The sequence below is a fragment of the Paralichthys olivaceus genome, chromosome 5 (assembly GCF_024713975.1).
Source record: "Paralichthys olivaceus isolate ysfri-2021 chromosome 5, ASM2471397v2, whole genome shotgun sequence".
NCBI lineage: Eukaryota > Metazoa > Chordata > Actinopteri > Pleuronectiformes > Paralichthyidae > Paralichthys > Paralichthys olivaceus.
In genome coordinates, this window is record NC_091097.1 from 2,294,985 (window position 1) to 2,314,022 (window position 19,038).

At 40.9% G+C, this 19,038-nt stretch overlaps 1 protein-coding gene across 3 annotated transcripts; it reads right to left on the reverse strand.

The window, feature by feature from the left end:
* Positions 1 to 17,202, reverse strand: slc25a23b (solute carrier family 25 member 23b). Of its 3 annotated transcripts, none has more exons than XM_020104359.2 (10): positions 16,470 to 17,202; positions 11,920 to 12,043; positions 11,657 to 11,744; positions 9,513 to 9,624; positions 8,637 to 8,795; positions 7,099 to 7,251; positions 6,262 to 6,375; positions 4,897 to 5,064; positions 3,073 to 3,223; positions 1 to 2,984 (listed from the first exon to the last, which is right to left on the reverse strand). In XM_020104359.2, exons 1-10 carry the CDS (start codon positions 16,680 to 16,682, stop codon positions 2,800 to 2,802), a joined length of 1,467 nt encoding a protein of 488 aa, XP_019959918.1. In that variant the 5' UTR covers positions 16,683 to 17,202; the 3' UTR covers positions 1 to 2,799. The 3 variants fall into 3 exon arrangements, with proteins under 3 accessions (XP_019959918.1, XP_069381725.1, XP_069381726.1); XM_069525624.1 differs by lacking the exon at positions 16,470 to 17,202 and adding an exon at positions 12,187 to 12,207; XM_069525625.1 differs by lacking the exons at positions 11,657 to 11,744; positions 11,920 to 12,043; positions 16,470 to 17,202 and having other exon boundaries at positions 8,637 to 8,767; positions 9,513 to 9,619.
* Between the last annotated feature and the right edge of the window lie 1,836 nt (positions 17,203 to 19,038).

Consider the following 19,038-nt stretch of genomic DNA (forward strand, 5'->3'; position numbering starts at 1 on the left):
TTCTTTGTCCAGTGTCACAGATTTAATTCCATCATCGAGCCATGTAAAGTGCACATACACATTCAACTGACACAGACCGTTTATCAAAACTAGAAAGCTCTTGTTGCTGCTCTGTTTTTTTTCTTTTTGAGGGTTGAAAATAGCCCATAGACGAAAGGCAATGTCAGCCAGCTACACTTTCACAAAAGGCTTAGAAACATGCACTTCAGCTCAAAAAATACTATATGTCATGCTTGCAAGGCCCCGGTGGCAACAAGCATTCATCATTTCAAATTCACTTGCAGGATAAAACATAAAGAAAAAAAACTTTGAACGGAATTAGGCATTCAAGCATAATATTACAGATGATAGAACTATTTGTCTGCAATGCAAATAATGACATTCAGAGTCTACAGGAGTGCATCACCCCCTCCCCCCTTTACATGCAATTGTTTCAGAAACTAATTTTAATTCAGTGCATATTGAAGTTAGACCTAAATATGATTTAAAAATCATGCAGTTACACACCCAGTCACCTCTTTACCTCTTTCTCACAAATTGCAGTTGAGTCAAACCTTCACATTTTGACACTTGCAACTAAGGTTGATGTTTTTGGCTGAAGCTTCAGGGAACAAGGTATAGAAAATAGCTTAATATGATTAAGACTAAAAACCATATGGTTTGGAATCTGCCTGCAAATGTGATGCACACAGAACACTCATAGCCAGTTACAGAACAGTGTGTGTCACCTCCTGCTTTAGTCTCCTGTGGTCACTGGTCCACCCTGTCTCTGAGCGTGTTGATGCTGATGTGGGTGATATTTCACTGTCAGATTTGCTAATAAAGAGGATGTCCTTGACATAGAAAAACACTGCAGCAACATTTCTGCTAGTGTTTGAAAATGATGCACTGATACCAAACTAAATAAATCTTGAATATCCTAGACAACCTATATTTCTGTGTAAGAGGGCAGCTGGCTGACTTACCCCCATTACACCTCTGCCCTGTAGCTCACCCACGGCTCCTGGTCGTTTTTGTACAGTACTCTACTAGTGTTTTCTGAACAGTATCACATTTTTGTCAGTAGAAAAGCATTCCTTGTGTAATGTGGTTGAAAGCTCAAATGGAAGTCAACTTTGAGATGGAACTGTTTCATTTAAATGAACATTTCCATTCTCAAGAACCGTCCAACCTGACCTTTGAGCAGACATGGATGAAAAGTCCTACAAGTACATAAGATTGTGCTGCATGTCAACACTGCCATCTCCCTGACGACTGAGCAAACTACATCTGCTGATTAGGACTTTATCTTGATACAATTGAACGCAGCAGAAAAAGCTAGTTAGTGGACCTTGAGTCGGGATTGTTTTATTCAAACTCTGACGAGGCTGAACGACACACAGAGAGCTCAATGAAGTTGTGTCATATGGATCCCACATTGAACAGAGAGGTTTCAGTTCAACTGTGAGGAGTTGGTAGCTGTTGTTGACGCAACTCTCTTTTTGACTGGCTGTGCACGCACCTCTGTACCTCACAACCATGAAACGAGAGGCTGCTTATTTTTACCTCATGTCATGTCAACAATGGTCACCCAACACCCTGAGTTGTTTAAGTATTAGGACATGGAATGCCTCTTCAGCCACAAACATTTGTATCATTTCACAGTCACATGATTAAGTCCCTGATACCAGACACAAGTGTATTGCTGTTTAAGTACCTCAACTCTTCCCAGACTAATGATGCCACAACACAGACCTTTGTTTGATCAACGTTTGATCACCACCGGGCTGTTGAGGGTTGTACACAGGAAGACACGAGCAGCACCGTCAGACCTAACATACACTGTAAACTGTCCTCTGCATAGTAAAGGTTTGTCTGCAGGTTAGATACAGGGATTCCATCAAACACCTGCATCAGATATCACATCTTTCTACAATTGTGTCCAAGCACTTTCGTGCATTGAAATGTTCTGTCCTTCCAGGTTTGGTAATACTGTGTTTCTACAGGGTCTGCACCAAAGTATAGGTTTCATGCGTTCTCATGTAAAAACGACAGTATGGTTAGCTGCAGTAAATGTCTGGGACATGCAGGAGATTGTAATGTGCAAAGTACCTGAGGCCATGTTTTGGAAGTATAGTATCTTACCACAATGCATTTTTCTAAGGACTAAGAAAGACTAAGAAACTAAGACTTAGTCATTCTTCGCTCATTGTTTGGGTTTGGTTGTAGGAGCCTCCTTCATTTATCCCAATCTGGATGAAAAACATGTTTAATGTTTACTGACCCACATTGTGGAGCCAAAGTTGTTAATATTATTAAATTATCTTAGCAAAAAAGCTTCAGTCATCTTCAGCTCAACCAGCTGTTTTCAAGACAGCAGTATCTCTTCTCCCTGTGCCCAACAACCTCAGCTGGATACGACCAGAGGCAGCAATAAATGAGAAATAATAAATGACACATCCAGCATATTATTAGACCACAGTCTGTTAAAATACCTCTATTGTTAAGCTGTGTGCACTGGACCAGGGTGTTTTCCAAATGACACAAAAAAATGATCCACAGGCAAATGAGCAGCAAGTTACACAAGCTGGAACCTGAATGTGTCGACAGAAAGTGCAGTGTATACTGTAGCAGCACCATCCCAATCTGAAAAATGCCTCCTTTCTCCTCTCCTTTTCCTAGACTTCCTTCCATTTCCTCCAGTTCATCTTCAGTCTGAGAAGCTGCACCATCACCTCAGATCTGCTTCTCACTTGTGTATCAAGTCTTTTCCATTTCTGTTTTCTTCCTCTTGCTTGTCCCTTGTTTTTTTGTCTCAGCCTAGTTACCCACCCCGAGGACTTTCTTCATGTGCTCATACACAACGTAGGAGATGCTGACTGCAGGAATGACTTTGAGGAAGTTCGGGGTGATGCCGCGATACAGGCCCGGTACACCTTCATGAGATATGATGTACTTGAACTGGCCCATCATCGTCATCTTGGGTTTACCCTCTGCAGTGGCCGCTAGAAGAGAAGCAACAGCAGTTACAGTGGTTCTCATAAGAACCCAAGTTCATGCTCAGTATGTTTGTGATAAGTCAGAATACGTTACCTTGCGCCTGCATGCGTGTCCGGATGAGAGCAAGAGGATAGGATGCCAGCTGACCACAAGTGCTGGAGACGGTGCCACAGCCCAGCAGGACCAAAACTCCTGGATCTGCTGAGTCTACACAGTACCTCTGGAGCCAGGCATTCTTCAGAGTCTTACAGCATGAACAGCGAGAGTAGAAAAATAAAGGAGAAGAGTGGTGAAGTTATAAGAGGTAATCGGAGGGATCAGCATTAATTACTTAATTAACAAAGTTATTTTATGAAAGCTCTTTGTCTCTGAATTGTCCTGGAATGTTGGTTGCCATTTACCCAATCACAAACATGGCTTGCAGATGCCAAAGATGCACACAGAGGAAAATCTGCATTTTTTTACTGTACTCCACATATTTGGAAAATACTTCATAGAACTTCAAGTTGACTTCATACCACCATTGAGGTAATTCTGAGAATCAATTGACAAGAATACTTTTGACTATCGCTGCCCTGCTGGTTTTATTTGTATATTGTTTCACTTATTATTATTATTTTTTTAATTGCATTTTTATTTTACTTTATTTCTAACTTATTTTAACTGATATAAACATGTACTATTTTATTTCTGTTTGAATTTTTAAAAATGCTTACGTTGTATCTCGGCACAAGTGACAATGAGGTTTTTACCTCAATGTGTCTCCTGAGGTTTTAAATGAATCCATGTTACATTCACTGCTTTTCTGATTTAGTTCACTTCATCCAAATGATCACATCATAGGAGTGTGACAAATCAGAGAAAGGATACATTGTGACTAATTGGACCTAATCAGGAAGAGAATGTGGGTGTCTACCTCAGCATCTAGCCAATGAGAAAAAGGAGGCAGCTAGGAGGACTCATGCATTCCCCCTGGAGAAAAGCAACTGCCTGTAAAAAGCGTAAATTTGGTGCCTCTGGTATGTTCTGATTCTGGTTGTTTACATGTAGTGAATAAGAATTAAATTAGAATTGAATTGGTTGTGAAAACCACAACCAATATTCACAAAGTTACTGTCTGGAAAAATGACGACAAAGCTCAGTATAGCTGAGGAGAACTGTACAGTTAATGATCATTTGCTGTGGGTTCATCACTATCACACATCCTCAACCCTCACCCTGAACACTGGTCTCCCAAAGGGCTGCATGCCGAGCATGGTTCAAACACCATTGTCAAGTTTGCAGATGGCACTACAGTGGTTGGGCTCGTCAACAACAGTGACGAGACGGCTTACGGGGAAGAGGTCCAGCAACTGGCCCTCAACACCAAAAAGACCAAGGAGATCATTGTGGACTTCAGAAGAAGCAAGAAAGTCACACACACTCCTGTCCATATTAATGGGGAGGAGGTTGAGCATGTCACCAACTTTGAGTTCCTGGGCGTCCACAGCTCTTAAGGACCACTCCTGGACCCCCAACACCACAGCCCTAACCAAGAAGGCCCATAAGAGCATCTTCTTCCTGAGGAAACTGGCAAAACTCCTCTTATCCTCCCGCAGCACCACCGAGAGCATCCTCACCACCTGCACAGCAACTGCACCACCAAGGACCAGAAATCACTGCAGGGGGGGGGGGAATCCCCCAATGCATCATCAAGACCACACTCCTTTCCATCACCTCAGTCTATGAGAAGCACTCCCCCTCAGCTGTCAGACTGCTGACAAAGAACTCAACTCACTAGCCCATACTGACAAAATAATAACAAAAAATGTCATGGTCTCAGAATAATCGGCTGTACACATGAACATAGTGTATATACCTCCCAGTGTATTTTGTATTACTTCCACTGCACATATATAACCTCCCACAGACACATACCTCATATACAGCCAAGTCAATGCCAGCATAGGGGATGATGCCCAGGGTGTTTGGCAGGTAGCCCCTGTAGAAAGCTCGGACACCCTCTCTCTGCAGGATCTGTCGGGCACAATTAGCCATACCTGAGTATTGTCCCGTCTTCCTTAAAGTTAGACGAGTCTTCAGCACCTACACAGCAGAGGGGGACAGGAGAGGGCGGAAGAAGAATAAACAATTCAATTATTAAGTGAGTGAGGACGACAAGTAGCATAAGGGTAATTCTCCAACTAGACAAAAGAGATAAAACTGGTCTTTGTTTTCTGATTGGCACAGAAATAGCGACAAAAAGACATGTCTCATCCATTGAATCAACTTTCTGCTCTATTAAGGTCCTATGATTTCTTCCTCGCCCACCTTCAGACTGTTGGATCCTGATGAACCTTCAGCTGATCTGCCATTTTATCCAACGCTTGCCAGTGACACATCTCATATGTGTCAATGCAGAAAGTAGTTATCCAAACCTGAACTGGAGATGATAATTCATGGTCTTATATCTCGCAAACCTTACTACAGTAAATTTCTTACCTGCTTTACCAAATCATCTGTGGACCGCCTACAAATGGTCAAGATGGCTGCTGCAAGGCTACTGAACGGATCCAGCAAGACGACCCACATCACACCCATTCTATACTCTTTTTATTGGCTTCCCATTAAATTCAGAATTCATTTTAGGGTTCTCCATAAAACATACAGAGCACTCCATGGCCAGGAACCTATGTACATCTATAACCTGTTGCTACCTTACATCAGCAGCAGGTCGCATAGGTCTTCTGATCCGGGCTCACTAGTCGTTCCTCGCACACAATTAAAAACAAAAGCTGAACAAGCATTTAACTTATGGAATGTCCTTCATATTGACGATCTGCAGTCTCTGGGGATCCATTCAAAATAAGTTGAAACCTAATTTATTCAAAATAGCATTTGCCAAGCTTTCCTATTTTTTTGTGTGCAAAGGCTTTTTTCTGTTTCTTTTATATTTTAACTTTTATCAACTGTATTCTTGTGGGGCACTTGAATAAACTTTACTTACTTAATGAATACTCATGGGATCTAGTCTTAAATAAAGACTCTGCATTCATGTCAATTTGTGTCTTTCCTGATTCAAGAGGAACAGTCTTACAGCTGAAGACTTGAACCTTCTTGGAAACTAACACAGTACAACTTTAGGGAGTTTATTTATATCAAAACTTGAGTCATAATCATTTAAACATTTAAATCAATGACAACGTCATATCTTACTTAAGAGGAACCCTACAATTTAAAATTGAGAATATAGATAACATACAGCGAAAAGAAATAGATAAGTGAAACCTTTTTTAAACTGACCTCCATTGGGTAAATGATGGTCTGGGCAGTAGCTCCTGCCAGAGACCCAGCAATGAACCTCTCCTGTACCCTCAAACTGCCCCCCTCTCTATTGCCCCGGATCACCCACTTGATCTGGAGAAGAATCAGAGAAGAGGAAGGCAAGGAGGAGGGGATGACATAACGTACAGACAAGAGCTGGTGATATTGTAAAATGCAGCATGAGATAATAATAATAATGATAACTGTATTTTATAGCACTTATCTAAACAAAGTTACAAAGTGCTTCACAGGAACAATAATAAAATCCATGACTAGAAGAAGAATACATTATAATAAAAAGGTTTTCAATTCAGGTAATGTTTTGGGCCATGGAGCAGTTTAACCATCACATTTGAGCTCTGTAAGACTGGTTGTTGTAATGAAAATAGTATCTTCAATTGTACCTTGGTGTCAACAAGTATTTCAGCCTACTAATCACAATAACATTGAAGGAGGCTAAAGGTAAATCTGACTGGCTACTAGCTTGTATGGCAGTGCTATTAAGCCATGTGTCCCGCTAAGTAGATCAGACGTCATTACCTCTGTGCCTTTTTATTCTATTTATTTATTTTTAAACTAAATTAAACTAAATACCTACTCTCATAGGTAGCAGAGTCAGAAGCTGTCATATTAAACCCAGCCGTTCCCACAATGAACAAGCCCTTTGGCGACTGTGGAGAAACCTCTGTCAGAACCTGACTCCACGTCATTTTATCATCCTGACCTGATTTCCTTTTTATTTCTACAATGACTAAAGCAAACTGTCAAGGCTAGCCATCAGATTCCCACTACAGTGATTCATATGAATGTGCTGACCTGCTCATAGGCCATAAACTTAATGGCAGATTCAGGGGCAATCTTGAGGACATTGATACCATTTCCCCTCCAGAGTGAGACGATGCCTCCCTCTTTGACCATTCCCCTCAGTCCAGACCACAGATTAATCCCTCGAGACGCAGAGCCGTGTACCTGGACCATCAACAAGGGCAGATTAGTCATGTCATTACAACCTGTGCTAGGTTATAAATGTTTAAAATGTCACTGTAGGCGGGATGACCTTTGTTATAGAAGGTGGGTGGTATGTATTTCCTACAGGTAGAAGACAAAAAACTGAACAGGAAGGAAAAGGAGATGTTGTACCTGAAGCTTGCAAGCTCCCAAAAATGTAGTTGAAGAGACAGAATTCATTAGGCTGCTGTTTAGCAGGATTATGCAATTTAAATTATTATTTTTTAAACTTATGGATGGGTGGGGTATGGGCCAAGGTAATTGGTGAATTCTTCAAGAAAGAATTAAGCATAAGAAAAGTGTTAATATCTACAAACAACTGAAAATTGGTGCAGATCCAGAGAATGAAGCAGACTTTGTGAATCAAAATAAGTATATATATATATATACTATACATTCAGCCTTGGTGGAGGCATATGCTTGGGCACTCAGAGAGCGATATAGTTCAGGATTAGACTGAATACTATTACTCCACCACAAATGGCTGAGGGACATATCTGACTCTGTAGCTGGTGAATACTCCACTGTGCTCACCTGTTCTCTAGTTAAGTCTCTAAGTGTGCTGCTGAGCAGGTAGCGGAAAGTAAGTTTATCAGAGCTCTTTCACTGAAATCACCTTTGTGCTGTGGCACAAGTTGCACATCGAAAAACAACAGTGAGCTAAACAATGTTATGAAACTGCAGTACTGCAGAGTACCCGTTTCACATATAGCCCCATTATTAATATTGAAATATCAATTATAGCTGCTTTAACACTCAAAAATCAAATAAACCGCACTAACACTGAAGTAATGCTGTGTAGAGACATTGGTTATTAGGTTTAAACCTTTTATCAGTAATCACAGAGTTTCTTATTTTACTTTAATAAAGTAGTAGGAGGTTTCCAGGTACTGATCAGTGTTATTCCTCTCTTATCTAAACGGGCTGTGATATTTTTAATCACGGGCAGAGCAAACCTTTGTCTGTGTTTTTGCTAAGAACGCTCAAACCACCCACCCAAACTACCCACCATGTGCTTTATTTCATTTCTCTAAGCGAAGTGAAAATCAAAGTTGGCTTCAGCCTTTAAAAAGATGTTGCTACATGCACACACAAATGTCTAGTATCACATTATACACAGCTTTTTCACAGTTTTTTTTACAAAACTAATATTACAATTCAAATACAAAGATTAGGGTAAAGTGGGGAACATGCAACATGCCTATTTGCAATATAATAAAGAGCTTGAGACACGACCACACATACTGTGAAATATAAAGTATGGTTTCCATTACAATACTTAACATGCCTGTCTATCACTGAGCGTTGAGTCTTTGTATCATGTTGGTGGATGTGAGATGACTGACCTGCAGGAAGACTTTGAGGCGATCCAGAGGAGCGGTTCCTGTCCGGGACACTGCCCCTGCCATGGCTCCAGCCACCAGCTGCCTCCACACTAGACCTGACCGCCGCTCCCGCTCTGAGAACTCATCGGGCACTGTCAGATGTTCCCCAATGTCAAACATCTATTGCAACATTAGAAATCAAATGCCCGATCTTTATTTGTTCGTAGACCCTTAAGTATATAGAATATCGGTATTTCCTTTATTTATTCAAGAGCGTGGTCTTTCAGATTGGGATTTGATTGATTTCATTTTGTAATGCTTTCACTCAAAACCCTGCGCTTGCACTCAAATATACTTGAGCTTAGATTTGCTCTGCTTGTGATTAGATTTGCTCTGCTTGTGCTCAAATTGAGCTTGCACTCAGACATTTTGTTGCTTGGACAGCTCTTCTCACATAAAATGTTTGCTGCTGTTTCCTCCTCTGCTCTTGGATGTGTTTGTGCAATAAATATTTCAAAATTCCATGACCAAATCTAAACCAGATAGGAGCTATCTGAGTACAAGTGCAGGGTTTTGAGTGAAAGCATTACAAAATCTGAACCAATAAGTCCTGCTATCAATCTGAAAGACCATGCTCTTCAATAAAGATAGTAAAAAAAACAAAATAGAACTGGTTGTATTCAATGACCTTAGACAATGTAATCTATACCTGTCTTTATAATTAACACAGCAGTGTTGTTGAACCACTTTTGTACCCAATCACCTGCTTTATGTTTTGGTTACACTTTGTAAAATGGTGCTACCTCCTGCTTCTGTTCTCAGACGTATAAATGTAAACATACTGTCAGGATGTCATCACTGTCATTACATTACAATCAATGGAGCCCAGTGACTCACATGGGAGTGTTTCCAGTGGTGGACAATCTCCTCCATGTTGTGGAAGGGGTTAAACAGGAAGTGATCACGCCATTCATTCCAGTCGATGGTCATAGTTCCATCCCTGTCCATACTGGAAGAGAACATACAGGACAGGGCCATCAGCAGATTACCACACACTTTTACTTCATTACATGGTACCATGAACATTTCAGTGACTCAAATTTTGACCCGGGCAAAGAAATCCTGCATAATTATGGTCTATACTGAATTTGAACTACAGTTTTATTTAGAATGTATAAATATCTGACAATGTTAATGTTAATGTTCAGGAAGCAGGGAGAGTATATTTTTGAGGTTTTACACCAATCAGTTTTGGAGAAAAATATCTACTATCACACAATTTCATGTCCTGCTTTACCTAAGATGTGAAAACATTCTCAGTGATTCAGGTCATAGTATATCCAAGTGTTAAAAACAGGTCAACTGAAGACGTTTCACCTCTCATCCAAGAGGCTTCTACGGTTCTAACTGACTGCAGGGAGTCCCAGGAATTTACCTTGTAGGGTCGTTGAGGTTACCCTTCTCACACACAAACAATGGTTTGTATTTATATAGCACTTTTCTAGTCTTGATGACCACTCTTAGCACTTTTACAGTAGTTTTACATTCACCCATTCACACGCACATTCATACAGTGCACCCTTGTGCAGCACTTTTCTATGTGTAGGAGCAATTTGGTGTTTGGTATCTTACCCAAGGACACTTTGGCAACAGAATGGGATCAAATTGCTAACCTTCTGGTTGGTGGACGACTGCTCTAACCCCTGAGCCAAAAGTCTCTTGGATGAGAGGTGAACAGCTTCAAGAAATTGAACTTAGTCCAGTTGACCTGTTTTTAGCACTTAAACTATTATAACCGTTAAAACTGAGTCACTGGAATGATGTTTCCACCTGCCTGCAACTTGATGTGGATGTAAGGACCAACTGATGGCATAGTTTTTCGACATAAATGTCTCCCTTGCTGCCTGCTTCTCTCCCTCAGAGTCTTCTTCATCAGTTTTAATCCATGTTTTCTTCCTGCTTTGACACATCCTCCTCCAAAGCACTATTTGCTTACTCATCTTGGAAGATCAGCTCAAGGGCCTCTTGCACAGTATATCTTGCTGCCGTAACCCCAGTCACTGAAATGGCAGCTCACTTACTTTTGTAATCTTATGACCCCCCCAACCCCTCTTTTGAGCTCTGTTTTGATCTCAGCTAGCTCAGGATAAATGGATTCTAATTTGTTTATTTTTAAGATTTTATGATTGTGTTAAATGTTTCTTATGTCCACCATATATGATCACTTCTATGCTGTTTTACTCTTTCAAGAATCCCCCATGACCCTTCAAAGACCAGCAGGTGCCTGTCTTTGCAGGAATCTGGGCAAATGTGGTGGGAGCACAGACACTTCTCACAGTGTCAACGTCTCTGTTCCTGAGAGAATACACACAGACATGGTGTGTACAGTTTCACAGATTCCCTAAAACCACAATTTTCTTGATTTGACCCACACTGGTTGATCCAAAATCCATCTCAATAGATACGGGTGAAATGTGAAATTTGTAGCACCCGTACGAAAGTACAACATTTGTAAATATTTTCATTTTTATGTATTTGAGACACAAAAGTCATCACATTTCTGACTAAAATAATAACATTTAGGGTATTTCTACAGCTGTCAAATGTCAAAATGGGTCAAACTTGACATGAACAGTATGTGGTTAACTGAAGTATACTATTACTGTTCATGAATAAATGCATTGTTCTATTCAGAGACAAGAAAACCACTAACTGACATTATGTTTGGAACAAGTTAGTATCAAACTTCAAATTCTTCTGAACAAAACTCAATCAAACGGAGTACTTTAAGATCTGGGAGGTGTAGGAAGCAGTGACGGTGAATAAAATGTTCTGTCAACATCACAGACATAAAATACAGTCATTGTATTTCTGCCACATAGTGGGCAAATCTCATTAAATTGAACAAATGCAGCATTATAAAAGTAGGATTAAAGTGATGCTCCTGGCTTCAGGAGCAAGACACCTGCAGTACTTTAATTTTATGATTATTTTCAATGATATGTACTGTTTTTTCTCCTTCTAACACACAAACAATGCACCTCTGCAATATTCTGGAGGCCTGCTCCATGGTGACCTCCACTCCAAGTTTGTGCAGCGAGTGCTGGATCTCCCCCACGTCAATCCGACCTACCGAGCAGAGCAAAACAGAGCTGAACAGAGCAGACCAGAGAGATTTAAAGCTCAGTCCATATAAAGACGGTATACAGTGTATTTCATATGTATTACTGAAAAAACAACATGAGGGCGAATTGGTGGAGAACTAAAATATGTGTCTCTTTGTGTGTGTTTAGTGTGCCCACACCATCATTGTTGCGGTCAAGGCTGTGAAACATGAGCTGCAGCCTTTTCTCGTGAGCCTGCAGGTACTGAGAGAACTCCTGGAGGTCCAGCAGACCATCATGGTTGATGTCGCTCTCGAGGACGATCTGCGAGCACAGAGACAGACCGTCAGTCACTCAGCAGGGATTACACCATGGAGCTGGGGTGGCGGTGGTGGTGGTGGGGGGGTAGAGAGTGAGGACAAGCCACTGTGCTCCCTGTGAGAGTGAAGACATAAACCACGTCCTACCTGGTTGTGAACATAATCTCTCCTCTCTTGATTAGGACACAGAGAGACAGAGGACACAAGACTTGTTATATTGCAAAGAGAGGTGGAAAACACATTTGTGAATACCTATTCTAACTAGAAATAAAACATTCTATTAGTTCTGTGGAAGAGGTTATATTTTCATAACTGTTTTTTAGTTTTGTTTGTTTGGTTAAAAACAACATCATTTCTGTCTGTGTGGACAGAAACGACATTTGTGTGTGTTGCAAATAAACGAGGATGTGGATCGGATCACATGTATAGTCACAGGAGGAAGGGTTCAATATGCATACTAATGTCAGTGAACAGAAGAACTTGTCCACTTGTGATCAGATCTCTCAGGACAGATGTTAATACCAGGTCTTAACAGCCACATATGTCTCAGACCACCTCCAATCTAAATGTGTTTTGGTTACTTTCACACCTGTACTCAGGAGTTGTCCACATGTGATCGGATCAGCTGAATGAATGAATGAATGTTCCAGGCTATTTTGCTGGTAATGTTCCCTGCACTAGTCGCAGTAATCACAGTACAAGTTGCTGTTTGATGGACGTTCAACATGCAAGATGAAGGACACAAAAGTCCAGAAACATAAACTGTGGTCATGATTGTGGATCGCAGTGTGTGCAGGTGCCAAGCCCCAAACATTCTCTTGTGAGAAGAGGTTGAGTCTGAAGAAAAGCAAGCAGTGAGTACCAAGCAGGCAAAGCACCCCCGATGAGGGGTGCTGCTCTGTGACTGTTTGTACCTCAACAAACATCTTAGCAACAACAGCTCTGCTGTAACCTATCCAGCAGGGCAATACTCACATAAAAGAGGAATGACATTAATTATTTCACATTACAATATGGACATGATGGTGCATTCATCTTCTGCTCTAAATCTTTGTCTCGGTTGCCTGGATACTGAAAACCTGACAACAAAACATGCAGTGAAATATAGAGGAAGGCTGGACCACAGAGCACAAAACAGTGGAATTTGTTTAAAAAAAAAAGTATATTACAAGAATAAAGTTGAAGGCTAATATTACGAGAATTAATTCATAATTTTACAAGAATAAAGTTGTATTAATACGATAAGAAAATAGTAATCTTGCGAGAACAAAGCTGTAATATTACGAGAGTAAAGTCGTTATATAATGAGAATAAAGTTGTGATTTTATAAGAATAAGTGAGAGTGCTATTTATTTACACCCATACAAGTCACCTCCCATGAAACAACAGAGCAACACCTGTAGCACAGTACACATCATTGGATAATAACAACAGTAACAAACAAGGACATCTCTATTTAGAACAATCTAAATTCTATTGACTGGAGAAGTGTAGCAGCCTATAGCGCTGAATGTGCATCATGCCTGTGTGGCCGAGCTGACAGTAGCTAGCAACTGAACATAGGAAGTCATGAGGACTACCAAAACTTAGAAACAACTACTGCTGCACCCTGCTTGAAAACCTGTGATGTTAGAAGGTAGATGACAAAATATGCTAATTCGCATATCCATGACATAACTGCATCATTGATCCTGTTTCTGTGTCAGATAACGGACTGAAACATGAGCCATTAAGATGACATGTTAACTAGCAGTCACTTCACTGTCGTTTCCAACCATTACAGATATCAGATGTGCTGTGATTGGAGCCACTGTTTTACTGATTGGTCAGAGAGACAGGAAGGACTACATCATGTCTACGGCAGTTTCTCTAAAGTCAACTTAATGAGAAGATTTCTGTACACGAGGCTCTGATGTTGTAACTTGTGCCAGTTCATTTTGTAAAAGAGTAACGCCAACGGAGAAACACCCAGAAAAATGGTGTATCCTCACCAGTCACAATCATTAGCATCTATAGGACTGGCCCCACTGTTGACTGTGATCCTGCCAAAACTACGTAGATCCAGGGATGGCACATGAGAGCCAGACTGACAAATCAGTTGTCAGCTAAGGTTAGCAGTGGAGCAGGTTTGTGCTAGAGATTGTTACAGACTGTTAAAATATTCATCCACAGAGGGTTCGATTCCTCTGCAAACCAGAACGGGTTGTCTTTACACGGTCTTAAAACCAGGCCACACAAATTAGTCACTGACCTGTAAGAGGTAGATGAATGACTTGAAATGGCAGTCTCACCAAAGTGTGAGACGTGACTGCACTGTTTGGTTTTTTAACAGTACAATTAAAAGTCATTGAAATGGCTCACATCACTGTGACGTAATAAGTAATAAAGTAACATGTAGGATTTTGAATACCATATTGTGTAATGAAAATCCTGCACTATATAGTGTTGAAGAATCATTGCCACAGTTAAAATGATCATATGTAAATTTCATCATGTCAAACGTGTCTCGATGCCGACAAAGACTGTTTTGACAAATAATGGCAGTTTAAAATAAAATGACGGATGCTGTTTCAGCTTCCCCTGGAATTGTTCATGCACACTCTTCCTCATTGTCAGTGCTTACTGTGACCATACTGTCACTCACTGGACTTTTCTCAGCTTCTTTCTAACACCAGCTGCAAAAAACGCACCAAGCACAATGCAACCGTCTCTGCCAGTTTCAGAATGTTTCAGCGGCCAGTGCCCTCCAAGAACCTGCACGCCCATGGTCTCATAACGAGGTGTGGTCAAGCACATTGTTGTTTTGAGCCAGTGGAAAGTGACTGCACTTTGGACCAATAAAAACCTGGTCAGACGTCATTTATGATTATTTGAAGGCTCATTTTTCAAGAAGTCATATGCATCTATAAATATGCAGTTAAAACATTGCGGTGAATATTTTCTATATTATGTAATAATTATTTATATATCTTTTAAGATCAAGTGTAAGATAATAAGTATTCACCATCATTTTGATAAGTAAGTTGTTTCAAATTTACTCAAAGCCCCATTGATAATGATGAAATGAATGAATGAGCTTCCCTGGTTGTAATGGAGAAACAGGAATGTAACCCCACACACTGATCTCAGTGCTCTCATACGTTATTCATACAGCTTTTCAACTCAATGGATGAGTTGTAGAAGTCTTTCAATGTCATCAGGAGGTCCTGACTCACACGGGGGGGTTTGAGACGTGGTGGCCATGGTGAGAGCTGCTTGAATTCTCAAAAGAGGAGCTTGTGTACTTCCAACGTGATCAGAGGATCATTATTTATGAAGAGAGCGCAGACATTGCAATGCCACAATCCTGTCTGAGTCATTTGATTTCATACACAGGTTTGAATTCAAACCCTTCTTATAGAATCAACAATAATATATTTCAGAGAGGATACAAAATTAGAAATCTAATTTTGATCTGATGGGGACTTCACAGTTTTTAAAACCAAACCTGAAGGCTCTTAAAGGGAAAGTTCACCAAAAAATGAATATTTACTCATTATCTACTCACCACTATGGAGGGGTGGGTGAAGTGTTGGAGTCCATAAAACTCTTTTTGAGTCTCAGGGATGTTTCAGCCAAAGTGACCCCTTTTTCAGATGTAATACAACAACAGAAAAAAAAACAACATGCCTCCATACTGCTAATGTGGTGTCATCCAAGCGTCCACAGGCCCTGACATTTATATTGGACGCCAAGTTTTCGGCCTATAGGTTCACTACCAGACGTAATGAAGCTAGGGGATGTAGCGATGCAAAGCGCACCCTGCTCGGGCCCTTGGGTGAGAGTGTGTGAGACTCCAGAAGTGTTTTGTGGACTCAAACACTCCACCAACCCCTCCATCGTCATTCTGCTGAGCAGATGATGAGTGAATATCCATTTTTAATGGACTATTCCTTTACGTGATGATATAAATGACAATGATTGTTTATGTAGCCTCTATATGATGATATATATGATGGCTGATTGTGATCACTGGCAGTCATTACCTTAAAACCCATGTTCTTCATACAGGAAGTGGAGTTCACACTATGCTTTGGCGTTCAGATGGTTAAACTTGTAAGAACATTGTTGCTAGGCATCTGGTAACAAGTGTTTATGGTTTATCCTCCACTTCATCTTAAGTGTGGAACACTGCAGTCAGCAAGCAACTTGGTACAATTCTATACCACCAAAGTGGCTGATCAACATATGGATGACCCCCCCCCCCCTTCATGCAATATGTACAGAGGCTAGTGAAATGATTTGATTGCAGATGTCAGGCTTCCTCTCGGTTTGCAACAGGCTGATGTTACTATAGGCTACAGCTGCCTCAGTTCACCCTGCACGTGCACCTGACCTACAGCCTCAGCCTGAGGCACTGTCCCGGAGTACAACACCCCTGCTCTCCTCACCTCCTCTGCCTCTCCCCGGTGTAAACCACGGGCTGCCAGTCCGGTCCTCAGCTCACCGATGTCTACTCTGCCATCTTTATTCAAGTCGAGCTGCTCGAACAGCTCCGCGTAGCTCCTCTCTCTGTCCGGGTCCAGGGACGCTGCGCTCTCTCCGCTCTCCTCGTTCCCTCCGCGGTTTCTCCGGGCGCTGACCCCCTCCTCGTCTCCGCCCATGTGAAAGAGAGGGAGCCGGTGTTCGGTGCTGATCGGCCGGTAGCTGCGCAGCCGAGCATAACAGAGTCAGCACCGAGAAGAGCGGACCGCCGCCTCGCACCGCAGCGGGGAGGGGGGACGCAGCCCGGCGGGGAGCAGAGCGCGGCAGGTCCCGGCTGGGTGGATGGATGGAAGTGGTTCAGACGAGCTCGCTTGGAATTAATCTCCGCGTCAGCTTCACTCTGTCACACCGGCACGTGCACATCCACTCCCTCGGTACTTGAGATGAATTAGTTTCCGAAGCGCGTGAACGACCGAGCAGTTTTACCGCAGTCCGCCAAACCAGCGCTGACACGTCTGCGTGCGCGCTAACACGGTCTGTTCAGTGCAGCCGCGCGGTTGTCTGTCCCCGGGGCGGTCGGTCAGAAACAGAAGATCCACCGACATGAAGGGAAAGTGACTGACACGCATTTAGATCCACGCGTGAATCCGCCTCCTCTCTGTGACGCGCGCGCCTCTGCAGCAGCTGATACGCGTGACATTTTAGGCGCGCGCGCTCACAGCAGTCCGCGTGCCACGAAAAGGACAAACAAGTCAGACTGACAGATCCATTCTTTTCATTTATTTATTCATAGTCCCAACATGATATCAGTATATCACAGATGAATCAGAACTGTGAGTCATTAAATGCTAAACCATGAATTAAATTCTGCTTAGATTATTTTTTACAACCTGTGTTTAAAGGTTCAGTGTGTAGAATTTAGTGACATCTAGAGGTGAAGTTGCATGTTGCAGCTGAAGACTCCTCACCTCACCCTCCCCTTCCCAACATGAGAGAGAACCTGTGGTGAACTTCAGTTGTCATGAAAACTCAAAAGGTTTTAGTTTGTCCAGTTTGGACGACAGTAAAAAACATGGCTGCCTCCACAGAGAGGGTCCCCTCCATGTAAACATAAAGTTTTTAAATATAAAGAGCCTGTTCTATGGTAGAGAAAACGATTCATACAATTTAGATGAAACACACCAGTGAAAACATCATAAAGATTATTTTATATTCAATTTCTATTTACCTAAATCTGAAGCACTGGAACTTTAAATCCCTCTATTTATTAGGCTATAATTAGATTCCTAATGATGTAGCATTTACTACATAAATAACAATAACGCACTTAAATCAACGATCTGATTACTTCATTCACCTCAGATGTCGACATTGTATCTGTTAGTGGTCCTGTAGATGACTGTGTGAATAACCATTGAAAGATTATTGCTATTAATAGCATTATTAATTGGGATTTCGAGCTGTGACGCGCAGCAAAGGATAATGACATGCCTGGTCAGCATCCACAGGATAGGAGACGGAAAGAAAGAAAGAGAGAGAGAGAGAGAGAGATTGAAATGATCAGTTTTTCACATAGATTTTATTGATTTCATTGACTCCACCCATCTGCATTTACTTAGCAGCCAGTTTTCTGATAACAAGCAGGAATCAGGGTCATTGTTCCGTCATTATATTTTAGGTGTAAGGAACTTCTTGGTGCAGTTCCACATGTCTTATCCAAAGTGAAACACATCTGAATATGGTGAAAATCTTTTTCAACCCATCTCTCAGAATGGCAGTAAATATATCTGATTCTATGATTGATAATTCACAGCATAAACCATTTTTCATGCAACTCATACATTATTATTATACATCGTTATCTACCAGGCCGCCCAGTACATTCAGTAATTCATTGTTTTATTCTCTGACAGTGGGGATGCTTTTTTATTCTGAGGACTGTCTGAAGAAGTACATTTTCTCTAAAATGTAGTGAAATGGAAGTATAGTGATAAAAGATAATAAAATAATATTAGTTAATATTAAAGACAATAACTGAAATAATCTAGGAAAGTTTGAATGATTCAAAGTGACTGTCAAATAACTTTTAGTGAATAAACTATATTCTCTCTGTAACAATTAGATTTAGTTTCATTTTTTACATTTAGATTTAACATTGAACATCGATTTAACGTTTGAATTTAATATTTCGATTTTTCATTGACATTGTTGTTCATAGATATTGCAGTGAATATGATAGATAGATAGATAGATAGATAGATAGATAGATAGATAGATAGATAGATAGATAGATAGATAGATAGATAGATAGATAGATAGAAAGATAGATAGATGGATAGATTACTTTATTTATCCCCAAAGGGAAATTAGGTCGCCATAGCAGTCCGGTATTTGGATACAATAAAAATACAATACAATAAGATACTGAGGTAGAAAAAATAAAAATAAAAACACAGAATAGGACAAGGACACTTAAAAAACACCAGATAAATAGGTAAATAAATACATATTTTAAAACACTTTGAAGGCAAATAA

Bases quoted from the DNA above. Each gene is read 5' to 3' on its own strand.
- slc25a23b (XM_020104359.2), bottom strand. From the start codon at position 16,682: ATGGGCGGAGACGAGGAGGGGGTCAGCGCCCGGAGAAACCGCGGAGGG. The intron at 5,065-6,261 runs GTCAGTTTAAAA...TCTGCTGTGTAG, and splicing joins CCATCATTTACCCAATGGAG to GTGCTGAAGACTCGTCTAAC. The intron at 3,224-4,896 runs GTATGTGTCTGT...TCATGCTGTAAG, and splicing joins TTGACTTGGCTGTATATGAG to ACTCTGAAGAATGCCTGGCT.